We start from the raw sequence: 26,630 nt of genomic DNA on the forward strand, positions 1-26,630 counted from the left end.
TATTGCTATTTACAGTAAAGTCTTTTTATTAACTATAAACCAGCCGCAACTAATGTCATTTATATTAAATAAAAAGTTGACATGTTTTGTGCTATTTGCGGCAAGTTTACAATTTATTTTCTACCTAAAAATTGATCTCCAAAATTATAAACATTGATTATCTTACATGGCTCATTTTTAGTAGGTATCGTATTTACCTATATTGCACAATACCGGTAATACAGGTTCTGTCGTATCGACGACCGTCGGTAAACGGAACCTGTGGATATATATAACTGACTCTTTCTTACTCTCTCGCACTCTAGTCTAATATATCTTCATGCTGGTAACCATTGCGGAAAACACCCAACAAATTTTTATCATTTGTATACTTATACATTTAATTACTTATTGTTTGGAATTTTCACAAACAGAGAAAACTCCCATTATGCACAAATATTCCAACCAAAGTATCATGTATGTTGATGTTAGCAAGGCAATACACATGTTGTTTTTTATCAGCTGGTGTTTATTTTATTTTTAGCAAAGCTTAAATCTCCAAGTATATATGCCTAAAAAAACGCATACTTACATTTTCTTATTAAACATACATAGTTTATAATTGATATTTCAGTTTTTTATACATAATAGATATACATCTACCTCATCTAAAGTACAGATGACACGTTCATAATTAACAAAGTTTTGGATAAAAGATAAATTGTAAACTTGCCGCAAACAACACAGAACACGTCAACTTGTTATTTTATATCAATAGGATTAGTTGCGGCTGGTTTATACGTAATTACATGGCTTTACTGTAAATATAGTAACAATTATTTGGATCAGCGCCATCTAGCGTTGCGGATTTTTGAACCAAAAAGTGCCCCTAAACTTTTGAACCAGAGCTTTAGCGTTTAGAGCTACTTAGTCAATTATAAACCAGCCGCAACTCATATTGAAGCTATAAAATAAAAAAATAACAATACATGTGTTTTTGGCGGCAAGATAACAATATATCTTTTGCCGAAATTTTATCTTGAAAAGTATAAATACATAAGAGGTCAATTTTTTGATAGAAAATAGATTGTTATCTTGCCGCCAAAAACACACGTATCGTTATTTTTTTTATTTTATAGCTTTATTAGAAGTTGCGGCTGGTTTATAATTGACTAAATGGCTCTAATCCTGAATGCTCTGATTGAGAATTTTAGGAGCCACTTTTGGCCAAAAAATAAAGACCGCTAGATGGCGCTGATCCAAATAATCATTACAATTTACAGTAGAGCCATTTAATCACATATAAACCAGCCGCAACTAATCTTATGGATAGACAACAAAAAGTTGACATTTATTCTGCTGTTTGCGGCAAGATTTCTATTTTTAACTAGAAAATTGACCACCCAAAGTACATATATTATACTTGTAACTTATCTTATATGGGCATATGGCTTATAAAATCAACCATATTTACAAAATCACAATACAAAATTACAATGTTGCCATTCATTATACATGGCGATAATCTGACTTTCGGAACGCACCCAATATGCCCCTGCAGAATGCTTACTGCTCCTCCTCCTACGTTCTTCCTCGTCAACAACCTGTTGCTTCACCAGTCCCTAACATACTTAGTCGCGCTGCACGATTGCTGGATCTGCCGTTAAGCGTAAAAAGCTTAGTTTTTTCGTCGGGACCCTCGGGAACGGTTCATGTTTTTGTGTTATATTATACATTTTATAATTTATTGGAGGTATAAATTTTTAGATTTATCGTCTCGAGGTTTGCGAAATGCTCGCGCGTGGGTGCATAATATGTGCATGTGCACGGATGTGATGCACTGTGTTAACTTGCTATAGTGAAGCGAGAGTGCCTTTCTTTCCTGTAGGTAAAATCAAGTATAAACCACTTTTGCAACCATCCCAAGGTCTCCGGAAGTTGAAACTTTAGATTAAGGATGAAAAACATTGAAAAAATGATTGTAATGCTGGTGCCGGCAGGGTGATGCAGAAGGACCACTGCTGCAACAAGTCGACGATACCTGGTTGCTGCTTTTTTCGGTACCTATTCACCCACTCATGCAAGAACTAACTCGAAGAAGCATCTTACTCGTTTGCAAAGGGCGTTTTACCCCCCCCCCCCTCCCCCCGTCTCTTCAATATTTTAAATTGAAATTCTTGAAGGTAACTTTTTTTCGGCCTTTCAACTTTTCTTATGTTTTGCATTGTGGACAACAGTTTTTAAAGTGCATTGGAATTCCTATGTATACATCTACATTCTCTAGGAACTTCAAGACCATAACCTCTCGAAGGTGGGAGTGAAAAGATCAAATGAAAAGGATGCGTGCGAACGCGTTTTTTTTTTTTTTTTTTTTTTTTCCAAGTACTTGCAGCGTCTCTTGCGCCTGCCGTTGCCGTTCGAGGGTGCGCACTTGTATAATATTTGTATACATATAGTTGTATGCAGATAATGCCCAAGTTATGTAGCGTTATAGTTCATTTTTTACATGGCTGAGAATGTACGACTGAAAATATTTTTTTCAGAACTCATGCAGTTAAAGATGAAAAACGTATGGTATTTTGAATTATTTGCAGCTCTATTTTTTTCGTTATTTTGGTACTACAAAAAAATATTATAAAAATCAAATCATTGATACAACAATAATTTTTTAGAGCTATTTTGTCTCCCTTTTCTCCCTTGATACTTGTTGGAAGAAATCATAGTTAACGACAAATACTATTTAAAACGTATCAATGAATACCAAAATTTTTGTTAATTCTAATTCTTATAAATAATTCTCAAACATACCATACATCGGAGAGATCATTGTGTAGTATGGAATCAACGCTGTATCAGAGTGGATTGATAAATCAATATGATAACGATGCGCTCACGTATACTTAGATGCATCCAAAGTTGTTTATACACGCACCTGCCACATAACAAGCGCGACGGCGGCTACCATAAGACGGGTTACATCCTCATTAAAGCTCGGTATAAATATGTATACGTGTGTATACACTTTGTGGAATTTATGCACTGGCGTCCGGAAGCGTTCCTGCATATGTGTGGTGGATCTAGGCCTCTTTGCACACCTGCGTTTGATTTAATCTTTTCACGATCCCTTTGCTCAAAGTACTGAAACTCTTCCCAGTTTCATTTGGTTTCATAAATAAATATTACAAACTGAATGATAGTTTTATGACAGAACTAGTGATTATTTTGAGATGCTGTCATTACGTGCGTAAACAATATTGCAAAATTTTCATTTTTTCATCAATAATTCCTAATTATTACCTTGTTAAATCTTACTTTATTGTTTTCAACACTATCTTGCTTGTTCAACAGCAAAACAATTATTGCGCAATTATTGAAAAAAGAAAAAAAATACTTACCACACCCGAATACCTTTATGTGAGTAAACAGGTGTACCCTTCCGAGTGATCCAGAATGCAACAGCAGTCGCAAACAGCCGGGGCCCAGCACCATCATCACAGCAGGCGGAAAAAGAAGCGCGTCAACAATGGCATTCGTCACCTGGAAATAACGCGAGGCACCCGAGGCTACGGGTTCACGATATCTGGCCAACAGCCCTGCATCCTCAGCAGCATTGTACCCGGCAGTCCGGCCGAATCGGCTGGTTTACACTCCGGTGACTATTTGCTGTCGGTTAATGGCCACGCGGTTGGAAAACTGCCCCACGACGACGTGGTCAAGCTGATTGGAAGGTCCAACGGACTGTTGCGCTTGCAGATCGCGGACAGCTACTACAGCGACTCGAGCGACGAGGACGAGGCCACGAGTGTCAAGTCGCGCTCTAGACCGAGATACAGGTGGGTGCTGTACTCTTTTTTCTGTGTACTACATTCACACGTAAATGCACAAAAATTGTTTGAACGGAACGGAGAGTGAGCTCTATTTCATACATTTCTATCAATTTCAATAGCAGGTCGAGGTCGAGTAACGCTTCGGTAAGCTCAACAGCATCGGCGCAGCCTCAGTGCCGAGTAGCAAAGGTCGTGAGAGATCTGCAGACTGGATCGATGTTCGACTCGATCACCATCCAGTCGTCCGCTGTGTCGAATCCTATTCACAGGTGGGACATGTCGAGTCCACTGCCACCGCCCCCACCGCCCGCCTCGAGGAAGCCTGACTCCGAGAAAATCGTTCACAGGACTGTGCTGGGATACCTCGGCACGATCGACATACCGAGCCACTTGCAGTCCGTGTCGATGATGTCACTCGTGAGAAAGTGTATCAAGAGAATCAAGTCTGATAAACGCGATCCCACGACGGTGAGTGCAAATTACTCTATGATTTTATTGCTTAAATGACTGCATTTATAACTTTATTGCTGAAAGAAATCTGTAATCAAGTAAAGGTCTTTGTGGAAACGTTTATGCATGTATTTTAGCACTAATGATCGGTGCATTGTCTCGATTTTAAAGGTATTTCATCAATTTTTTTTATTGCAGGTTTTACTTACGATTCACGTAGCAAACATAAAACTAGCCGATAAGGATGGCCGCATGATCGCAGAGTATCCGTCGTATCGCATTGTCTACTGTAATTCCTTTTCAAACGAGGACAAGCTGCATTTCGGCATCCTAACGAAATCGCCCGACACTTACGACACTTCGGAAGATGCCACAGACTGCTCGACTTCTTGCCATGTGTTCAAAATTTACTTTCAGCTCACGGATCACGCGGTACACGCGAACGCCAGTCTGAGTTTTGGCTTTGCGTGCACCAAAGCTAGTGAGCTTGAAAATGCCTGCCAAGAGTTCCCAGCTAGCTGCGATGGCTTACTGGGAGCGATACAGACCCTGTATATTTCAGACGGGGCCGAAAACGAGGCTAGTCTATTCAATGATTGTAGAAATCTCCGGGAAAAACAGTCTTCACCACAGCCCAGCAATGTTAGTTCTTCTACGGCTCACTCAAGCAATAGCGATTCTGGTATTGGGTTCAAGGATGACTATGGATGCTACTCAGACCGAAACTTCGTAGAGTATCGACCAAAATATCATGATTCGGTAAGGTTTTTTTTTTTTTTTATTAATCTTCAAGGAATTTGTTCGGACGCCATTTTTTCATGCACAAACATTTTATGTTGTATATTGTTTTCAGAGTATTGTCGTTTCCTCACTCGGGAGAACTGTCAAAGATGCTGGTGGCTCGAAATTAACAGTTCGTGCGATCTCGGACCCAAGGTGGAGCGATTTTACGAGGTGAGCTCTCTAACTTGCTAGATGTATAATTGTTAATTTTTAGTGAATTAAAATAACCAAACCTATTAAACGTACCTGATCTGCGTTTTATTAAAAATTCATGATGGTAAAATGTAAACGTTCAATTAAGAGACGAGAAAATAAATGTTGGGTACACATACATGTGAGAATTTAAATATCTATAGGTACTTGAGCGGATTCAATTGAAACTTCTCAAACTCTTGAGAGATTCCAAAACTAGTTTTTTTACTAGGCGTGTCATAATTTACGTTCGAAAAGGGCGGAAGTGGCATATATTTAGTATGATTTTAAAAGATCTTCTATAATTAACAATGCAGAAGAAAAATCTCCATCAAAAAAGACATACTCCTTTATGAAATTTATATACTTGTGTCTACTTCATGTACTGGAAATGAATAAAATCATGGTTGCATAAGGCAAGATTCTTTGTTCAGTTTACATATTGTTCTAAAAGGATAAATTAGGGAAGGATTCTATTAAAATTGAAAAATCACGTATGTGAACGAGGAAAGATAAATTTATTTAATAATTGGGGCCCACAACATTTAAAAACAATTAGTTTGACAAAGTAATCACATTATTAAAAGTGCTGGTTCCTTTGACCTGGTGGTACACAGTAGCAATATTTTGCAGTGCTAGAGTAAGCAGCATCTCTACCAGGAAAATCTTTATCGCACTCTTCTTGACAAGATCTGATAGCTTCGCAGTCACACATTTCACCGGAAACCACTGCAGCAATTTGATTAAATATTTTACATTGCTATTCTGAGAATAATTGCAAGACTAAAACCTTTCGATAATTTACAAAATTTTGAAAGATAATTAAAAATTTTTTAGATCTTACTAGTAGTAAAATTCAAAAACAATTTTTATACTTTGTTATTTTGGAAATTCTTAATATCTTTGAAAAGCTTTCTTATTAATATTCGGTGTATTACTTACTGGTTACCAGCAGAAAGACGGCCGTTAGGAAGAAGAAGATGAATTTTGGAGACATTTTGTTAGGCTTAGAACTTTAACGCTGTCGTTAACTGTGCTCGCTCCAAATTTGCGATGCTTTTTTATACCGTTTTCGAAACCAAACCATTGGTCTGCAATTTACTTAATTTCAGACCTGAAATTTTTTATCTCTATTTTTTTTCAACAATAATTAAAATAAACACTATTTTTACATGAAAGTGTTTGAGGAAAAATTTTACTTCACTTTTCTAAATTACTTTTAAACGATCATATTTTCAAATTTCCTGTTATTAAAAATTATTCAAGTGCTTATGAACTGTAAATATTTAATAAAATAATCTTAATAAAATGTTTCCCTGATACAAGTAGTCAATGTTATACTTGATGCTATTAAATAATCGACTTTTCAATCATAACATAATTAATGAATCCACTTACAGAATTTTCAATTCACATTTTTTCAAATTATTTTTTATGTTCCCTAAAAAACAATAACTTTTAATGCTCGCGTTTTAAACAATAATTATCCTTATCCCAAGGTGAGTTGGATCATATTGCACCTTTTCTTTCTATCACAATTGCTATTTTATTTTAATTGCCCGACAAAATTTAGATAAAAAAATTGTTCACCCATTGCTCTATTTTTTTTCAGTTAATTAAGTCAATTGCATAGTGTTGAAACATACGACTGTATCGATAGGCTGTGCATACACTGCATACATATGTATGTAAAATGACTTTGTATTCTGTGCGTATGAGATGATAATATTAAGAAATTGGCATAATTATGGAGGACGTATTATCGGTATAATCATTAGTGACATCGAAGAGTTTTCGCTAACTTATCGTAAACAGTAAGTTTTGTCACTTGAGTGGAAAGTACGGCTACTGTGGCCTCGATGAGAAAAATGGCGTTCGTCGCTCCGACATAAATGTGCTGAAATCGTATATTTGATGCCCTATACAGTGTATGATGAAAAGTACTATATCCGGGGCGCAAAGCTACGTGTTTCGAGGAAGAAAGGTTAATTTCCACTTGTGGGCACAAAGTATTTCCATAGTTGAAAAAAGCTGTTTTTTACACAAATGTACAAATTATCTGATTCCAACTTTTTTTTTTTTTCTTCTCAAATCAATAAAAATAATTTCAATAAAGTTGGTGAATCGTGTAAAATTTTTATAGCTTAGTGGAAAAACGCATCATTCCCTGATAATTCAGAGGTTTTAATGTTATGCTACGTAAAGCTAAGTTTTATAACAAACGACGATTAAAATTATTACGAATGAGAAAACTAATAGAAATACATGAAGCACCTACTTTTCTTGACAAAATAAGTTAAAAATATTTTTATAGAAAAACAAATGTATAAACCTTGAAGAGGTTCAATGATTTTTTAAAAAAGCAGAGAAAGCAGTAAAATTTTCAACAATAATCATTCAGAGTGTTTGGAAACAGTGAGAATTCTTTCAATATTTTTTACCACCAATTTTTTTATCAACAAAAAACAAGTCAGCCTAATTTGATTGGTATTCTTAAGAGCTTGTATCAAGAGTTAAAATTTCATCAGTAAAAATAATTATTTATGTTTAAAAATATTTAAAAAAACTGATGTAGTTTCCTGACTCTGAATAGTTATTGTTGAAAGTTTCTCTGAATTTTGAGAAAATAATTGAACCCCCTTATATTCAAAAATACGTCAGTTCTGCATAATTAATGAAAATGTCCCGCTAAAAGACGAGTTCTGCAATTAATTCTTGAAACTTCTTTCTGTAGTCATTATCTTCAATGCAAAGCTAAAGAATTTCAACCGTTTTTTATTCACCAAATCTAAATTATCAAACAAACAAAAATTCACAAAAATTCATGAGGTAAAATTTCATAAACGAAAATCCCTGGAATTCAGGCCCTTCGGTCCAAGGTACTCGGAGAAGGCACCGAGCGAGCCCGACCGCACGATCATCCACGGGGACAGACACTCGCCGGCCCGTTGTAGCAGCAGCAACGACCTCGAGGTCAGCGATCGCAGCAACAGCGACCACTACTTCAACCAGGAGGACCGAAGCGACAACCACCCCAAGAAAACATCATCCCCAACAGCCGGAGGAAGAAAAGCCAGACGAAGCGTCAATCATAACAACAATAACAAGGAGCGCCGCCGACGTAGCGCCGGAGAGGGGAGCATCGTCAGCTGTCCCGCCGTGCCATCTGGCCGATTTGCCCAGCAGCACCATCAGTACCAGCAACAATGCGCCAGTCTCGCGGCCCTGTCTGCCTTGGCGCGCAACTCGCCGCCGGATCGACTGTACACCTCGTCCCTCGTCGTCGGAACGCTACGGACTGCTGGTGCTGCTGTTTTCGCGACCCCGGCTGCACCTCCGCCCCTTCGTTCTCAGCTTCCTGGAGGCATGCCGAACGGCCCTCCCGACAGACTCAGTCCCAAGGTAGGTCGTTGGCTTTTTACTCACCCCCTCCGTTTATATATATTTTTGTCTCGGTGCATGCAGTGGTGTCGGGGCAAACGGTTTTTCGCTTCACTGGTGATGTGTGTGTGTGTGTGTGCGTACGTGTGCGCGCGCGCACGTGAGTCTTTGTTGTGACGTTTTGTTGGGGTTTAATTAAAAATACTAGTCACACCCTTATTGCAGAGCTTTCACCGAGTCTAGTTTGAACAATCAATCGATGTTGCGGTTGACGATTCAATCGCGAATCAAGTTTCATTGTCGGTCCTTTTGTAAAATCGGTCGAATCGGAGAAATCGATGATTTAACGATAACGATTTCACGGAAAAACTCTCTCTGTTTATCAAAATGTGAAGAAAGTAAACAATCGAGTGGCAAACACTTTTCGTGAAAGAAAATATTCTCGTGGATGATAAAATGTATTGACGGAAAAACGTGTGCAGGTGTATCCAAGCGGCATGGGCTACAGTATGGAAAATCTCAAGACGAGTCCGGGTTCAAAGTCGTTGCAAGAGGACCACTGCAACACGACCAAGTCCCTGCCGTCGAGCCACAAGTCGGGCGTCGACAAGCCAAAGGCTTGGGGCAGCCTACAGGAGATTCGAAAGGTCGAATTCGACAAATGCGAGGTGAGTGTAGTAGAAGTATGTACATGTGCCTTTTTATCCTTTATACATGTACACATGTGAGAAACGGACGCGCGTCGTGCGCGAGTATATCATACGTGTGCGCTATACTTGTGTGGGTTGAGGTCCCGTGTACGTAGGTATATGTAATATTCTGCCCTTCTCTTTCAGTCTTTTTTTCTCCCTACGTAAGTGTACGTAACGTGGGACCGGTGCACGCGTGCTTCCGTTTTCTTTTGTGCTCTATTGGTACTGTGTGTACACATATCCATAAGAATATGGGAGCCATGGGTTGAAATATTTTTTTTTAGTTTAATCGATCGATTTTCTTTTTTTTTTTTTTAATTTTATTTTTTGATCAATCAATGATCGGTATCCATACAGTTTTTTTTTTTTCATTAATTATGTTTGTGAGTTTTACATCATCCTAGGGTAAATTTAATCCCCTTATACGTGAATTTCTCGAATTTGGAAAGGAAATAACGTAAATATTATAGTACGAAAATAGTAGTTGAATTTGGTGCATTGTATCTCCCTTTTGCATGATTTACAGTGACAATATCACCTGAAAAATGTTATGTCATTGAAATCTCTATCCATTCAAATTAGGTGAATTATTCAGCCAAAGTCAGTCAATTTTGTGGTCACAACAGCTTGGAAATTTATGTAGTGCCTTCAAAATCCACCTGAAAACCTCTAACTGGCGAATAACGTGCTCGACATCCATATAATATACCGATCATTGCTCTATGGCGATTACGTACCACGCCAAATCACAATTAACCTCGCGTCAAACGTTGCTCCAAAGTCAATTAAAATTGAAGAAGAAAACAACGATGCCGTTAACCCTGCACCTTCGCAAAAATACTCCACACCTCGAGTTCAAGGCTTCGATAGGCGCACTTCATTAGCGAGGAAGAAGAACAGGAAAAACCGTGGGTGCACGAAGATGCCCGTGTACGAAGTTTCCACGCTCAGGCCTGCTCCGATATCCGCGCTATGTAGGTACCGAGAGAGATTGCGTTGTGAGGGCCAATTACGCCACTGTGCTATTGTTTTCCACCTCTTGTTTTTTTTTTTTTTTTTCCAAGGCCGTGTGCCCTGCGTTTTGCCGAGAAAAATCGCGGGAACTTTCACAGGCTATAGCGCTTAAGCGATGCGTGTACGCCTATTAATAACTCAGCGTCCCTTTTTAAAAGACTCTTCCTGACAATCTTGATGGGAGTAAAATGCGCTGCTGCAACGGTTCGGCGTGTTTTAACTTTTCATCTACATGACTCTTGACACAACGCATTAGTATACTTTAGGCGTTTTTTCGATCAAAGTATCAATCGCGCTGGTTTTGATTTTGAAGGAGAAATCAAAGTATCGTGAAAATCAGCGGTATCGTGTGTCCCGGGGCTAATAAATTAATTTTTTTCTAGTAAAAATAATCTTAAACGTGTGTCCTGTCGATGCGAAATCGCTAAGTTGCGGTCAGGCCGCGCTCGTCTCCGCGAGATTTGTCTCGTAATATATCAACCTACTTCGAGTGAGTACGTATGGTTCAACAGTCGAGGGGAAAAGAAAAGATAAACCGCTGACGTGTGCACGTGCAGAGAAATGCCTCGCAAAGTTCTCACCAGCTTGGATTCCCTTTGATCCACTGCACGCGACGCATCTCTCGACGGAACGTAAGATCCGATCTTGAGCATAAATGTGTAATAAATTAATAGGGCTGCTTTGAGTCGCTCGAGAAAATTGCGGGCGCGGTAGTTCACAGCAGTTTAACTGTTTACTATTATTATTATTTTTTTTTTAATTGGCAGAAGATGTTGTATATAGAGTATTTAATTATGTGGCTGGAGCGAGTTATTACGTAATACAATTAACAGTTGATTGATCCTTTTTTATTATATATAATTGTGTCGACTCTAAGCAAAAGTCTCCAAATCAAGCCTATGCATCGATATAACCGATGAAAAGAAACATTTCCGTGACTTCGTCGAGGAACCGACGCTCTATGTGAGCTTGTATGAAAAAAAAAAACTCGTGGCTGTGCATCGGCTGCGGCGTTGAACTCTTTGTGTTATACATGGGTATATACTTATACAACAAGTACACTTACTCTGGTAATTTACTCGGTGATGCGCGCACAAAACACTCCCCCCTTGCTCTCTGTCTGTCCATCTTGTTCGTTCTTTCACGTGATTGTACCTACACGTCTTGTACACCCGTGTTTACAGCTTCCGTCTCTCCATGTATTTCACTGCTATTGTGTACCATCATCTGCATTATATTATTATGCGTGGCTCATAATTTATATTAATTTTAAAAAAAAAGACTGAGATTTCAATTTGTTATTTGATAGTTAAGGTGCACCTTCTATTCAACTTCTAATTCTACGGTGAATGAAATGAGGGAGGACACTTGTAAGTGAAGCCAATTTTTACAATGTGTAGACTGAGCTTGGATTTGATTTATGGATCGAACAAAAGAAGAAAGTTTCTCTTTGCTTGGGTTCTTCAAGAAACACGTCATGGTAAAGGAAACATAGTCCTCGGCGATTTTCATCATCCGTCCATGGATTTCGTATGAATGAACTCACGAATGTTATTTGGTCTCTACGAAAATTAACTGGAAACTCTGTTTAAAGATTCCAAACTTTGCGAGTGGCAAAATGCAAACTCCAAGTCCAACGATCGAACAAAGGACAAGTTTAGAGTTCCCTAAAGGATTACCCCAATATATTCCACACGAAAGTAGAGGGAAAGCGAATGCGTCATAACTTTCTGGATCCTGTGTGTATACATACACTGTATCGTCACGTGGGTAGCTGTAACTATTCATTTTGACTGTACCAAAGATAAGCACTCTTGCTGCTTGAGACAGTACCCTTGTTCGCATACGTGCGGCTTCGAAAAATTGCAGTCGGACGTGCGGGTATCGGGTTGCGCGGCAGCAAGGGAAGACGCTCGTTTCGTTCGCCATCAGCTGTACTTACATATACATCCCCAATTACTTGGTCGATCATCGGATTTCGCGCTTCGGTGTCGAGTTCGTGTACTTATTTCCTAGTTGTTTCTGGACTCGATTAGCTGCTGGAGCGTTCGTCGAGTGAACATCCTCTTTTCGATACCCACCGCGCATCTTTGTACCACGAGAGCGCTTACATAGTGACTTTCTTGTGCTCTCGCTTGGTTTTATCTCTGCGATGAACGTGTGTTTGTGGCTGCGTATTGTGCAAGTAGGTTTTCTTTCGTATTTCAATGGGACTTATATGTGGCTAATATATGGTTTTTTTTTTTTTTTTTTTTTTTATAAATTCGTAGTTTATTTTTGGCGAATCTGTAAAACAGAGTTTCTTTATAAAAAGTATACAAAATCACAGTGTTACATTTCGAGTCCAACCAACATACACTGCTGACCAAACCGCAGACTACCTGCCTCTGTCACCAGTAACCAAGGGGGGGCTATTATAATCCGCAAAACAATAGCCCGCTTGTGAAAATAAAATTCGCGTTGCGGCATCGAGGCTTCTGGTGAAGCAAAAACCGCCGAATTTACATTCTACCCAATCCCTCCCTTTGCTTGTCCTGATCATCTAAATATACGCACGTCCAATTGAAATTCGAGCCAACGATGAGCACCCACACGGCCTCCGCTCGAATTCAAAAGTAGGACCAGAGAGACTGTATTGTCGTGCGATGCATATGTACCGCAGTTACGACTCCAAGCTATATGGGGGAAAAGAACAGGGCCCTCGCCCTTTTAAGTTCGCACAACGCGACTGTGAGATGCGTGCACATGTTCGAGTCTTTGAAAAGTCGCGGGAGTCGAAGGGAATCGAATGTTTCGGAACGTATGGTCATGGCCATTGGTTTGATCTTTGAAAGACTGTATACTATGGAAAATTGAGAAGATTCAGTAAAAAGTAAGCTCATCGTTTAGCCAAGGTATCAACCGATCTACATGGGAAAATCGAAAATTCTCAAGGATTTAACTTGAAGTTTTGACTCTACTCACATGGCATGTCAAAATTGCAGAAAAATAAATCGACAAACCCTCGATACGAGCTTTCATTCCATCAACCGATTGGCTTATGATATTGCAAATAATTCAATTTAGATAGCGAATCGATGAAACAATCGTGTTACCATCCGTCGTAATTTCACACACCATTTCTAGAGATCGTATTGAAGATCGTTTCAAAAAAAGCTTTAGAGTATTTGACTTCATTACAACTACAACGAGGGGTGGAAGATACCACCGGGTGTTTCTTGTATCGCAACAACGATAGTTCGAGTTGGTTTATCCCAAATCAACAATTTTTGTACCTAATTTTTTTAAAGACCCAAACATGTACACTGTATTCCATGCAGAATAGCGAGCGAGAGGATAGAGAGCGTTGGCTATGATGGTTCAAAGAATAATAAATACACGGGAGTGTAAGTAGTGGCGCGGCGGCGGTATAATGACAGGAGCGAGCGACCGATGGACGGGATCAACAAAGCGTAGTTGCACATGTATATAGTAAACGTAAAGTCCATATTATATGTATACAGAGGAGGAATAAAAGAGCGAGAGAGGGGCTCGCGAGGAGGGATTATATCGGTGCGGGCAAGAGCCGAAGAAGTAGGGACCCCCCTATGTGTATTATATATGTATATGCACGCGATTTCTACGTATTTGTATACCTATGTATCGGCAGCACGGGAGAGCCGATCGGAGAGTCTGGTGGTCGCGCTGTCAGTACATTGCCGCGACTCCGTGGGCCCGAACACTTTCGTTCCGCGCGGCTGTGTTACATGTCCCTTCTTTGCCCATTCAGTGCGATCGAAAACTGCGGATCGCTTGATCGATCGGAAATCGGTTTACGATACCAGGTGCGTGAAATCGTCGGGTGTTATCGTCTATGGTGAAGAAAAAAAAAAGGAAAGAAGTTCAAGTGCACTCGGTGTGGTTGAAGAGAGAGAGAGAGAGAGAGAGAGAGTAAAAAAAAATTGTACGAGGGAGGCAAAAGTAATAGAAGTACAAGCATAGGTGCTCCTTTCTCTCTGCGGAGCGAGTGTTGTTGAAATCGAGGTCGTTTTTGTTAGCGGCGTGTTGGGCGGCGCCCCTCGGTGCACACCGGATCGTCAACGTCATTGTCGTCACTGTGATCGCCGACGTCGGGCAGATAATAGGCGCGCTCGCGTGGTATTGTATATACACAGTTGCAGTGAGAGATCGGTAAGGTGAATCGTTGGTCGTTCTCGGGCCGAGTGGTCTTGGACTCGCGGTCGTGCGCGTCCGAGGGGAAGACGATCAAATGGGCGTATCAAGACGAAAGAGGCGGAAGAAGGCGCGAGTCGTCCCGCCGACGACGAAGCACCAGTCGCCCGGTGAGTTGCAGTTTGCTGATTTGTCACATTCTAGAAGTGGAGCCCTTGAAAAATCATAACGAAACATTTAGGGGCAACGTGAAATACAATCGGTACACCTGATGTGTTGCGGGCATTATATACATCAGAGTTGTTGTACCGTGAGAACTTTACTCGCGAGGGATGAGTTTGCTTCGACCGATCGAAGAGAGGAGTTGGAAAAAAAAAAGATTTCTACTTCGATATGCATGAGGATGTTTTTATTAATGAAGCTCTGAGTTGAATTAACTCGAATGAAACTTGAACGTCATTTATAACGCCTGTAAATATGATAACGTGGGATCAGTTATTTTTAGGATAGGATTCGTGTTTTTGTTTTGTTTTTTTTTGTAGTTTTTACAGTCTACGATTAGTTAAAATAGTGGTTTTGTTGGGTATAAATGATGCATGATTAAAGTTTTTCAATAATCTGAAGTTGGTAGATTGATGGGTGTGTGCTTTAAGTAATTTTTTTGTTGTCGATTAAACTTATCTTCTTTGCAAGTTTTAATTAAGCATACGAGGGAGACAGCTAGCGGGGTTTTTATTGGACCCCTTACGTAATAAGATGCTTCATGATATTGACCTAGTCTAGATTTTTTTTTAATTGTACCTAATTTCTGACAAAAATCTGGTGCACTGCAGGAAAAATAATTGTACATTTGTTAATTTCTTTGTGATTGGGTTGGTAAAGTTTACCGGTGCCCCAATCAATTGATTGATTCTTCGATTATGCAAGAAATATTTTGAATCAAATAAAGTGCGCTTTCAACGGAGTGTTTCAAATTTCATAGGGATCGGGAATATCAACACCAATGCCATTTTGACTAATTATAATTTTAACAAAAACTTAATTATTATTATTTCCGATGAACAATGCAGTTGGTATATAATTAAATTTAACACTTGTGTCTTATTAATTTATCATTGAGACAATAATTACATTTATCGATGATTTTTTTTACCCACGAATCTTCTACTATTAGTTTTTTTTTAATTAGTAAAATGATTAGTACATTATTTTTATTTTCGTTGAGCTCGGAAAATACCTAGTCACATATTTGTGCACAAATACTTAAGTAACCATTTTTAAATGTTTACTCGATACTCGCACCATTTCATGGCTATATATATATATGTATACAACTGTAATAGTGCCAAAAATACCATACCGATACAAGGTTACTTTTTTCCACGCAAAAGGAAAAAAAAATTCCACGTATGTAAAGTTTATCTCACCTATAATCTGTCCATCCACAGTAAATTGGTCAATGTCCATAAATGGACAAAAAAGACCATATAACCACTGATACGTCATATTTTGGGGCATCGTGTAATGACATTCATGTTGATCGGCAAACGAGATGAACAGATCACAATTCAGGAGTCCGTTTCAGTATACAATTTTATTCCTATCACTCAATGCCAATAGATTAATCTGCTCATACCCCCATTTTGTTCTTTGTCTCTTTGCCGACAAAGCACAATGGCCACATTTCGTAGGTAGTCATAATGATTTTCTTTCTACATTTCCTTATCAATTTTTACCCCCCCCCCGTCCCCTCCCCTTCCACTCGTACATTCAATGTGCGACTTGCTGGCGTCGCATCGCGTTATGGTTCAGTCCTCATACAAGCACTGGTTAGTTTAACTTCAGTTGTAATTGGTGTAAAACTTCACTCATCCAGACTTTGTCGGGGAAAAAAAGATCATCTTTCATCGCAATGTCGCGTCAAAATCCCAAACCCCAAAATTACAAGCTTAAGGAGTATGTGCCGCCAAAGATCCAGATGGCAGTGATACGCCAAGTCCAGCAACCTCAGGGTCCAGCTGTCGTTACTGAATCATCGACCCTCAACAACTCGAGCACGAAGCCCGTGGATAAGTCCAATAGAGGGACTATTTTCTGAAACTAAATAGTAGACCATCTTTGTGAGCGATGTGAACATGTTTCCTTCGAGTATTTTACAAAAGTTGCAATAAAGTGTTGGAAAAAAAACAATTTACCACTTGTCTACTCTATCCTCGATTTCCCCTTACTGCTTGCTTCACCAAGAATTTACTTTTACCTTAAGATTTTGTACAGCTGTACTGGTTGGATCAGTTTACTTGTTTTTAAAATTATAGCGCTTCTCATTGGTTGGTACGAGCCAATCTCGGATACATTGTTGACTTTAATTTGTTGTTTTTGCGCACGTTGCTGCACTTCTCGTGTTATTATTTTTACTTTTTTCAAAAGTTCGCTGTATGAAAAGTATATTTGGCACGTGACTTTAATTTCATGTAACTTTCGAGGGGATTGGCCAACCTATTACTTGTAAGCGTTGGTCAATTATTACTAATTTTTACACAAGTAACAAAACGCTTTTTGATTTTCACTTTACCTCAAAAATTATCAAGAAGAAAATTCTTGAGTCACCTACTGTAACTGTGTGTTACTATCAGTAAATCAATTAGATAATCTAAAAATAGATACTGAAATCATCCAATGGTAAAAAAAAAAATCATTCTCGTAACTTGTCTTCTGATAAAAAGCCTTTATGGTATTGGTTTGGTGACAAGTTCTTATAAATTGACAAATTGCTGCGAAAAAGTTACAAAGTATTGGAAAAAATAAGTTCGATGTTAGTACTAATTCGTAAGTGTTATTACATTTCCTGGATGACGAATTTTCGTGGAAATCATTTCAAAGCATGTTTAGATGAGGCATGAGAAAAAAAATCGAATGTGCTGCTTGAGAATAATGGTAATTAAAAACTTTCAGTATCCCCTATCTCGATGTTAGAATCAAATGTATTTGAACAAAGATATTGAAGTAATTGCTTGTTTCATAATTAAAAATTCCATTAAAGCCAATCAACTGATCCAATTAAACCTTGTTGGCTTATTAGTGAATTTCACTATTTGGTGTACGAATATCTTGTTAGCAGTATTGTATTTTTTAATTTTTTTTTTTAATCGAATTACTTTTGACACTTTTTTTTTTGTATTTATAAAATAAAAATTTTATGTTCAATGAGTAGTAAGTTATAAAAGGCTTTTTAAAGTAACTCATGTCTCACTACGGTGCGTGTCATTCAAAGCTGATGTCTGCAATCATTCCGAATACGTGACTAGCATAAATATCCCTGTGTGTATGTACGTGCCCGCGTCCACAAAAAGGGGCTTTTTTTCTCCGTTAGCCAATGCCGTAAGTACTTACGGACTCAACCCGTGTTGGAGTTTAGAAAGTATAATTTTCCTTCGTACAATCACAAGGTGCCTAGTTTGTGCACTGAAAATCTAAAATGTTTTGAACCGTGTGATTCTAACGACCATTATTATTATTATTATTATTTTTTAATTTACTAGAACGGTATCAATAAAAAGGTTTCAACAACAATCTGAACTGTTTTTCCTAGCTCTATTTGTTCTCTCCCAACAATCAATAAAAAACACTTTTGTTTAAATTAAACACACTTAAAAGCAAGTTAAGTTCGTGCTAGGATATTTTGGCAATTGATGATAAATCTTTTTAATCCTTTCTCAATGGCTTTTGAATGTTGGTGCAATAAAAATTGATACAACTCCTGTAGGTTTTATTGCCCAATGGCCTTGTCCTTGTATACAAAAGTTGTGTCCGGCCTGGCGACTCTTGGCGCCCCCCCCCCCCCGGGGCACTCTCGTGCTATTAAAAATCATAACTATACATATAAAAGAGAGCCACAGCTGGAGACATAAATTTTCTCCAGCACGAGAGTGACGCGGGGCGTTTCGAGCCAAAAATCGGCACGCCCAAAATAACTGAAACAATCCTCCATTAATTTTCAATACAAGTAAATCCGTTCCTTATCTTGCGAGATGCGTCAGCGTCTATAGAATATCACCTCGTGCCTCCGATGTTGGCGGAAGAAACGAGCGATATTTATGACGTTTAGTCACTCTACTCCGTGCAAGTGTTAAGTAAACATGCATTTTATGCACCATCGTTTGAGCTTAGTCCAGTTTCGCGATGTAATAACTCGCGAGTACCTTATTTCTATGTTAACAAATGATATGAAAACCAAAGGCTAATGTTTGTTGTTATTGTTGCTTTTTCAGCATGGAAGCACCGAGTCGTGCGATAAACCGGCCAGCCATGGAGTCCACACGTGGGCCATTAGCTTCGAAAAGCTACTGGAGGACCCGAAAGGCCTGCAAATTTTTGCCGTGAGTCCAAAAACAGCTTAATATCTATATAACATTTTTTCCGCGTAAATATACCATGTATACTGAGAGATGACTAGTTGACACAAGTATACCGGAAGAGTAAAAATTTTAATTGATTTTGGATACAGCACGCGTGTTTTTCGCTGTAAAATCTGGCCATGTACACATAGTTTGCCAATATTCAACCTTAGAATATGTATGAGATGAACCACAGTGTAACGTGATTCCAACACCAATGTATTTTAACGATGTCCACAGAAATACCTGAAGAAGGAGATAAGCCACGAGAACATCTACTTCTGGGCGGCGTGCGAGCGATACGCGGACACGGGGGACGCGGCAGCCCGGAAGAAATTGGCCGAGCAGATCTACCGGAGGCACCTGTCGAGCGCCGCCTCGGAGCCGGTGAACGTCGACAGCCACGCCACCGGACAGATCACGCCGGAGCTCCTCGCCTCCGCTCCCCCTGATCTCTTCGCGCAGGTGATCACTCGTTTGATGCTTTCTTAATTTCAATATCACGAGAAAGAAGTTATTGGGTAAATGATGTGCACTCAGAGAAGCATTTTTTAGTACTCAGACTTGAGCACAATTATTTTACGGGTTTTATAACTACTTCAAAAAAAAAAAATTTTCTTCCTCAGTAAAGTTAATGTTTTTCTTGCAGATAAGTGCAGTAGATTTTTATGAATTGAGAATTATTTTAAACCATATAAAATCAAATATTGCAATACTTTTTCAACTGTTTCGACTTTATTTTTGTGTTTGCTTTCAAATTGTCATGCATTTCTTTTTACTGAAAAAAAAATTTTGTTAAACACTGTGTTATAAGTAACACTTGGAAAAGAATTTTTTCATTACAAGTAATGCACTACGCTTTAGGAATAACTTAAAAAATTGTCTGTCCTCAAGTGTGCTGGTACTATTAGTTATTATACAAGTATTTGGTATGATGAAAAAAAGACTACAACAATCCGATGTAACAACATTTTTAAAAGAGTTCCAAAATTATATTAAGTTGATCTCTATACGACTACGTAGAGAATTTTTTGTTAAATTAAATATTCTTAATTTAGTCCTAGTTGTACGCTTACAACTTCAAATGAATCGTTTTTTTTACGTGCGTCGTTGATCGCAGCTTTTTCAATAATTTTGATTACCATTACGTGTATTTTTCAGGCTCAAAAGCAAATCTTCAACTTGATGAAGTTCGACAGCTATCCTCGCTTTCTACGGTCTGATATTTATCGTGCGTGTTTGGAAAACGGATGTGATAATGACGATACGTCTGCCGACGACGGGGACCTCGTTTTAACGAATTCGACAAGTATTAAGTTAAAGAAGAGCCTCTCCGATGCCGAGGATCGACGCAGGAAGTCTATTCTTCCTTGGCACAGGAAAAACAGGTGATAAACAGGAAATTTCGTATTGCGGTAGACCCGTCATATCACCAGGATAATATATTTGACGATGTTACTTTCAGATCTAAATCCAAAGATCGAGGGGAGTTGGAATACAACAACAATAATAATAATAATAGCAACAGCAGCAAAACTTCGAGTCGAGGTGAAAAGATTTACAAGAATTTCTCAACGGTGCGAGACAACGATGGAAACCACGACGAAGACAGCGTTTCCATATCGAGCAGCCGGTCGTCCCTTGCGTCATGGGATCTGGCGTTGCGACAGTCTTTCACGAAACACGTAAGATACGCTTTCTCATGTCCTTTTTCGTAGATCCTAGTTGTTTTCGTTCTCTCCTAGTTTTCTCTCTAATATGATTTTTGTGTGAACATTTTTGCATTAATCATAAATACTTACCTGCTAGAACTGAAAATTTTGTTAATTTGCCTTTGCAACATTACTGCTTGTGTTTTTTTTTCTTGCTTGTTACTCGTAATACTTGCTGAGTTGTATTGTTTTCAAGTGCTCACGTTTCTTTTGTCTAACTGTAAGGTTTTTATTTTTTACAAACCTTTTTGTAATTGTGACAGATAACATAGTAAAGTGGGCTGTAGAGTAACAGACTCATCGTGTTTCCGATACAGTCAATCGCTGATGAGATTAAATTAACTGCTCTATTCAAATGCAGTTTTATTTATTTTTTTTATAAAGTAATTCTGGAAAAATAAAATTCGCAAATAACAATCAATAATGCGCGTCACGTTTAACTTTCGAACAAAAGAAATATGCATTCGCTTGCAATCCGTTAATTGTGCATATTGTATAGCCGGCTTCGTCCTGCGACGGACAATCGAGCGAGGGGCGAGATGCCCACGTATCTAAATGCGCCGGCCTCTGTCGGGTTATCCTACCAGATGGTTCGACGACGGTCATACCCACCAATCATTCGGACAGTGTGCGGGACGTCGTCACGCGCCTTCTTGACAAACGCGCTCTACGATACTCTAACTACGACGTCCTTGTACTTGCTACGGACGAGGTTTGTGTTTATTCTTTTACCCTCTGGCTCTTCGAGTGTACACCATTTTACCCCTCACTCAGTGTTTTCGGAGTACGCTAATCGTGGTAGTTCTTTCGTGTAATGGTACCGCCAAATCATTGGAAAATTGTGCATGTTAGCTTTTGAGAGTTTTTTACTTATAGTTATTTAAAAGGGAGGCTAAGTAGTACTAACTTGATTTGATTGTAGTACATATATACATTGTTTTGGTATACTAGTTAATGGAATATGTGCGTGTCTCTGTTTAATATTTCAAATAAAGGAATTACAGATTAGTGTACTCTGATGTGTGTCTAACTTTAAATTATTAAATTTTTTATTACTCTGCCAGAAGACGCATGATGTTTTAGTTTTGAAAAAGACTTCAAAACCACGTTTTTTGTTTTAATATTTAAGTGGTACCAGTTACATATTACTAATTTGTATTACATACCAAACCAATTGTTCATAAAATTTAAAAGTACAAGAATCTAATTTCATGTCTTGTTTAGATTATAAATCTCAAGCATTCAAGTTCAGTATTAGCCAGTCAGGAGGTGGAAGTAGTGCCAAGTAAAATAATTAAGGTAGAGTTGCCATCTCATCGCGTAGTAAGCATCGTTGCTCACAAAGGAAAAACAATCAAAGAGGTGTTGAAGCCTCTTTTGAACAAATACGGATTCAAGCTCGATCTTGTTACGGTCCGGGCTGATGGACATCCCGTTTCTGTTGACACACTGGCGAGCAACGCACCGTTGAAGCTTACTCTCACGTCCAATCATAAAGGTACTTGAGTGAGGATTAAAAGACGATACCTTGTGTCCTAATAAATATATTAATTTATTTATTCTTTATCAATTCAGAAGTAATCGACGACGCTCACTTCTTCAAAACCCCAGAGGTACCAAGAGGCCAGCCTACACTTGATGAGATTACAAATAAGGTGTTTGAAGAACTTCGCGTTGGGAAAATCGATAGTAATAATGTTGAGGGGGACGAAGGTTCATATAAGGTAAAGTCAATTAATAAATCATAATTTAGTTTGTCTATTGCCTTTGTCATTGCCAATTGAATTTTTTAATTTAGTCTGATGACCAAAAATCCGATAGTTCTTCCATTCTTTCAAACAAATTCTTTTCCAAAGAGTCTGGCCTTCATGTAAAGAAAAAGGTAAATTCACATAATAATTTTACATTATAGAAATGAGTAAGATGTTTTCTAAAATGTAATGATGCAATTTTTGATTATTTTAGTCTAAATCGAAAAATAGTAATATGAGTGATAAAAGTGGCTCTGATTGTGGACAAGATGAGAGTCACAGACCTCATCCACCCCTGATAGCTAAGTGGCGAAACGGTGTTAAACTGCAGTTGCCCAGCAGGTTTGATGGAGATGGAAAAAGTAACGATCTTTTGGTTATAATATGCTGTGAGTTTTTACTTGACTCAAAACTAATTGCTTGTGTTTTTTTACTTCTAGATTTGTATGAGGGACTAAAACGTGCCCAGCGAACTAGACTAGAAGATCAAAGGGGAACAGAAATAAACTTTGAACTTCCTGACTTTTTAAAGGTAATACATTTCGTTTTTGTACACATTTTCAAAATTCAATCTAATCTTTGATAATAATAGTTTTTAAACAAACTTTTCTACGTCATTTCTAAACAAAAGTGTGTTTTAGTCCTAGATGACTAAAAATTTTCAACATTTTAGAACAAAGAAAACGACAAGTTGACGGACGACAAAAAACGAAGAAAATCACGCGGTACTTCCTTAAATCGCGAGTACAGCAAGTTCTACGATTCCGAAGATGAAAAGCAATTGATTGAAAGGTGCTTTGACAATTCGTGTAATCTGGATGGGACAGTAATCGAAGCTGAAAAAACACTTGTCTTGGAGAACGGCAATCGACAACAAACAGATTCGACGAAAGAGCGCAATCAAAGCATTGTCTCACAAATCTCGCCGATAAAACTGTCCAAGCCACCACCTCTTCCACCCAAACCAAAGAGTTTATCGAATCCTTTACGCAGCAATGTTTTACCATCGAGGCCGTTCCAGCGAATGAATTTCGACAAGAAGACAATTTGACATACATTTAATAGTCTGTGAAGATTTTTTCAAAAGACTCCTATACTTGGTGGTTACAGCCAGGAAGATTTGAGATTACTTTATTTATAGAAATATATATGTAGAAAGAGAGAAAAAGCAAGCAAATAGTATTAAAATGTAACTAAAGGCTCATGTGATTAACGCATGATAGTCGTTGTAATTGAATTGCGCAGCTATTCTAATGGAGTGCCTTGAGGTAGTTGTGTTTTTAATGTTTAGTTGAGTACAACATTAAAAAGTGAATATAGACTTTTATGATTCAAAAAAGACTAATAGAAATCTTTATTTGAATTAGTTTATATTTATTTAAAAAACTAAGGAACAAATAGTGATGGTACTATCATGCAATGAGTATTATTAATTTTTATAACACTATAAACGAAATAAATTATATTGATTTTGTTTCAAATACTTGTTTTTCCTTCTTATTGTGTCCATTTCCAAGCTAACGAAATAAGTCAAACAATATATGACATGGATAATCGATGAGACACCTGTAAAACAGTGGGTGAGAAATGAATTTATTAACCCAAAGAAACAACATTTTATTTCACCTATTTTTTGTTCGTCGTCATGTAATGATGAAAAAGTTTAATAGTTACAAACACTTGATTTATAATTTTATTTTTAATTCTCGTTAACCAAGATGACTAATAAATGAAGCTGCTGCTCTAGAAATTCAAATCAGATAAAACAATTTTTTGGCTAATTATTTAACAATCCACAAATGTTTTCCAAAAAAACTTGAATTCTACTTTGAGTATTCCCTTACTTAAATCACAAATAAAGAAAACTATACAGATTCTGACAGTCGTTCTCCCGGGGGGGGGGGGGAGGGGCTGATCTAACGCACCTGATCGAGATGTACCCTTAAATTTGATTAATTAAAACTTTAGTAATAAAGGGAACATTAAAATTTTGCAAAAAACATCGTTCAATTTATCGTAACAGCAGTTAAATACAGGATAGAGAAAAAATTAAAACAACAAATATTATTTGACCTGTCATGCGCACTATCGCTATTCGTTTAAATTTTCGCACCTACAGGGGAAGTTTTTTTTTTTCTTTCACTTATCCTTTTACAAGGATGACATGTAATTATGTTAAGCGAGCGATGAAAATAATTTAAAATAAAGAAAAAATTCAAAATCTACTGCCATCGCCTTCGCGAACAACAAATTCAATTTCAACGCAAAAACTACTTGAATCGAGAACAAAAAAATCCGTTGGTGGTGGGGATGAAAATCTGGCGGGCTTAGTGGATACACGTGTCACGCGCTTCCAGTATATACATATTTATATGGTCTAAGGTCACACGTGACCATCGTGCCATGTGAAACGCGCCTATGAGAGCGCAACCCTGCGTGCGTCAGGCGACAATTGGTAGCTGTAGCGGCGAGCGGCGGGCGGCGACGGCGTTGCCTGTACCTATCTTTTGTTTGAACTTGGACAAGTATCATCATCGGAATAAACCGCTGGATTAAAAGTCTCCGTTTGACAAGTAGGTATGTAAGTATCAATTGGTAAACATACGCGATACATGTGATAGCAGTACTCAAAGTGGGGACACTGGGGACAAGTGATATACGTACAAGTATACACATAATCCAAGGTATATAGCAGCGCATTAGCACCACCCCCGAGAGTCTTGAGAGTTGTCGTGCAAGTATTCGTTTTTCTCTTAGCTTATTCGGCCGTTTTTTATGCGATTTTTTGCAATAAAAAGCTGTGAAGTTGTCGCAAACGGCTATTATCAAGCGTTCGAACATTAGCGAGTCGTTATTATCGTCACACATAACCTTATATTGGCGTCCCGCCAACCGTCGGATTTCCTCCTCCTGCGAACATTAGATGTATCTTCAACGAGATGTATGGGCGCAGGATAATGCTTTAAACTGGTACAATGTTTAATTAACATACGCTCATTCAAATTGTATAAAAAATTTCGGTTAATCAGGTTACGATGCGGTGCAAATTGTGATACACTGCGTGGAACCGGTACATCCGAATGTTCGGGACTTTGCGGGGTTCGCGATCTTTTGTTAACGTGCAATCATAAGACGACTCTTGAATTAAAAACGCACTTGTAAATATTTTTATGTAAAAATTAATAATTTATTCGTGTGTGTGGGTGTGTTTGTGTGGGTGTGTTTGTGTGGGCCGTGGGCGTGCGCGCGCGTCCGAGTCCGTGCATGTGTGTGCGTATGCTTTGTTGCAAATAAAAGTTCGGTTTCCATTTCCAAGCTAACGAAATAAGTCAAACAATATATGACATGGATAATCGATGAGACACCTGTAAAACAGTGGGTGAGAAATGAATTTATTAACCAAAAGAAATAACATTTTATTTCACCTATTTTTTGTTCGTCGTCATGTAATGATGAAAAAGTTTAATAGTTACAAACACTTGATTTATAATTTTATTTTTAATTCTCGTTAACCAAGATGACTAATAAATGAAGCTGCTGCTCTAGAAATTCAAATCAGATAAAACAATTTTTTGGCTAATTATTTAACAATCCACAAATGTTTTCCAAAAAAACTTGAATTCTACTTTGAGTATTCCCTTACTTAAATCACAAATAAAGAAAACTATACAAATTCTGACAGTCGTTCTCCCGGGGGGGGGGGGAGGGGCTGATCTAACGCACCTGATCGAGATGTACCCTTAAATTTGATTAATTAAAACTTTAGTAATAAAGGGAACATTAAAATTTTGCAAAAAACATCGTTCAATTTATCGTAACAGCAGTTAAATACAGGATAGAGAAAAAATTAAAACAACAAATATTATTTGACCTGTCATGCGCACTATCGCTATTCGTTTAAATTTTCGCACCTACAGGGGAAGTTTTTTTTTTTCTTTCACTTATCCTTTTACAAGGATGACATGTAATTATGTTAAGCGAGCGATGAAAATAATTTAAAATAAAGAAAAAATTCAAAATCTACTGCCATCGCCTTCGCGAACAACAAATTCAATTTCAACGCAAAAACTACTTGAATCGAGAACAAAAAAATCCGTTGGTGGTGGGGATGAAAATCTGGCGGGCTTAGTGGATACACGTGTCACGCGCTTCCAGTATATACATATTTATATGGTCTAAGGTCACACGTGACCATCGTGCCATGTGAAACGCGCCTATGAGAGCGCAACCCTGCGTGCGTCAGGCGACAATTGGTAGCTGTAGCGGCGAGCGGCGGGCGGCGACGGCGTTGCCTGTACCTATC

General features: G+C 38.2%; 1 protein-coding gene and 1 long non-coding RNA gene across 6 annotated transcripts; one reads left to right on the forward strand and one right to left on the reverse strand.

Moving 5' to 3' along the window:
• Positions 1–1,576: 1,576 nt before the first annotated feature.
• On the forward strand, positions 1,577–23,773 carry loco (regulator of G protein signaling family member locomotion defects). 5 transcript variants are annotated; one of them, XM_089593380.1, is made up of 18 exons: positions 1,577–2,039; positions 3,429–3,812; positions 3,926–4,274; positions 4,455–5,015; positions 5,110–5,210; positions 8,096–8,633; positions 9,095–9,280; positions 18,739–18,846; positions 19,105–19,329; positions 20,026–20,252; positions 20,330–20,549; positions 21,076–21,288; positions 21,801–22,074; positions 22,152–22,300; positions 22,375–22,458; positions 22,542–22,689; positions 22,768–22,859; positions 22,969–23,054. In XM_089593380.1, the coding sequence occupies exons 1-18, from the start codon at positions 1,984–1,986 to the stop codon at positions 22,972–22,974; spliced, it is 3,921 nt and encodes a 1,306-aa protein (XP_089449506.1). In that variant the 5' UTR covers positions 1,577–1,983; the 3' UTR covers positions 22,975–23,054. The 5 variants fall into 5 exon arrangements, with proteins under 5 accessions (XP_089449506.1, XP_089449505.1, XP_089449502.1 ...); XM_089593376.1 differs by having other exon boundaries at positions 1,578–2,039; positions 23,001–23,773; XM_089593377.1 differs by having other exon boundaries at positions 1,578–2,039; positions 3,929–4,274; positions 23,001–23,773.
• On the reverse strand, positions 5,731–6,261 carry LOC149374474 (uncharacterized). Its single transcript, XR_016293096.1, has 2 exons — positions 6,174–6,261; positions 5,731–5,960 (listed from the first exon to the last, which is right to left on the reverse strand). It is a non-coding gene; the product is annotated as an uncharacterized LOC149374474 (long non-coding RNA).
• Positions 23,774–26,630: the final 2,857 nt, after the last annotated feature.

Source organism: Copidosoma floridanum, unplaced genomic scaffold, assembly GCF_036245765.1.
Source record: "Copidosoma floridanum isolate Cflo_tuat_1 unplaced genomic scaffold, Cflo_Japanese_pri ptg000019l, whole genome shotgun sequence".
NCBI lineage: Eukaryota > Metazoa > Arthropoda > Insecta > Hymenoptera > Encyrtidae > Copidosoma > Copidosoma floridanum.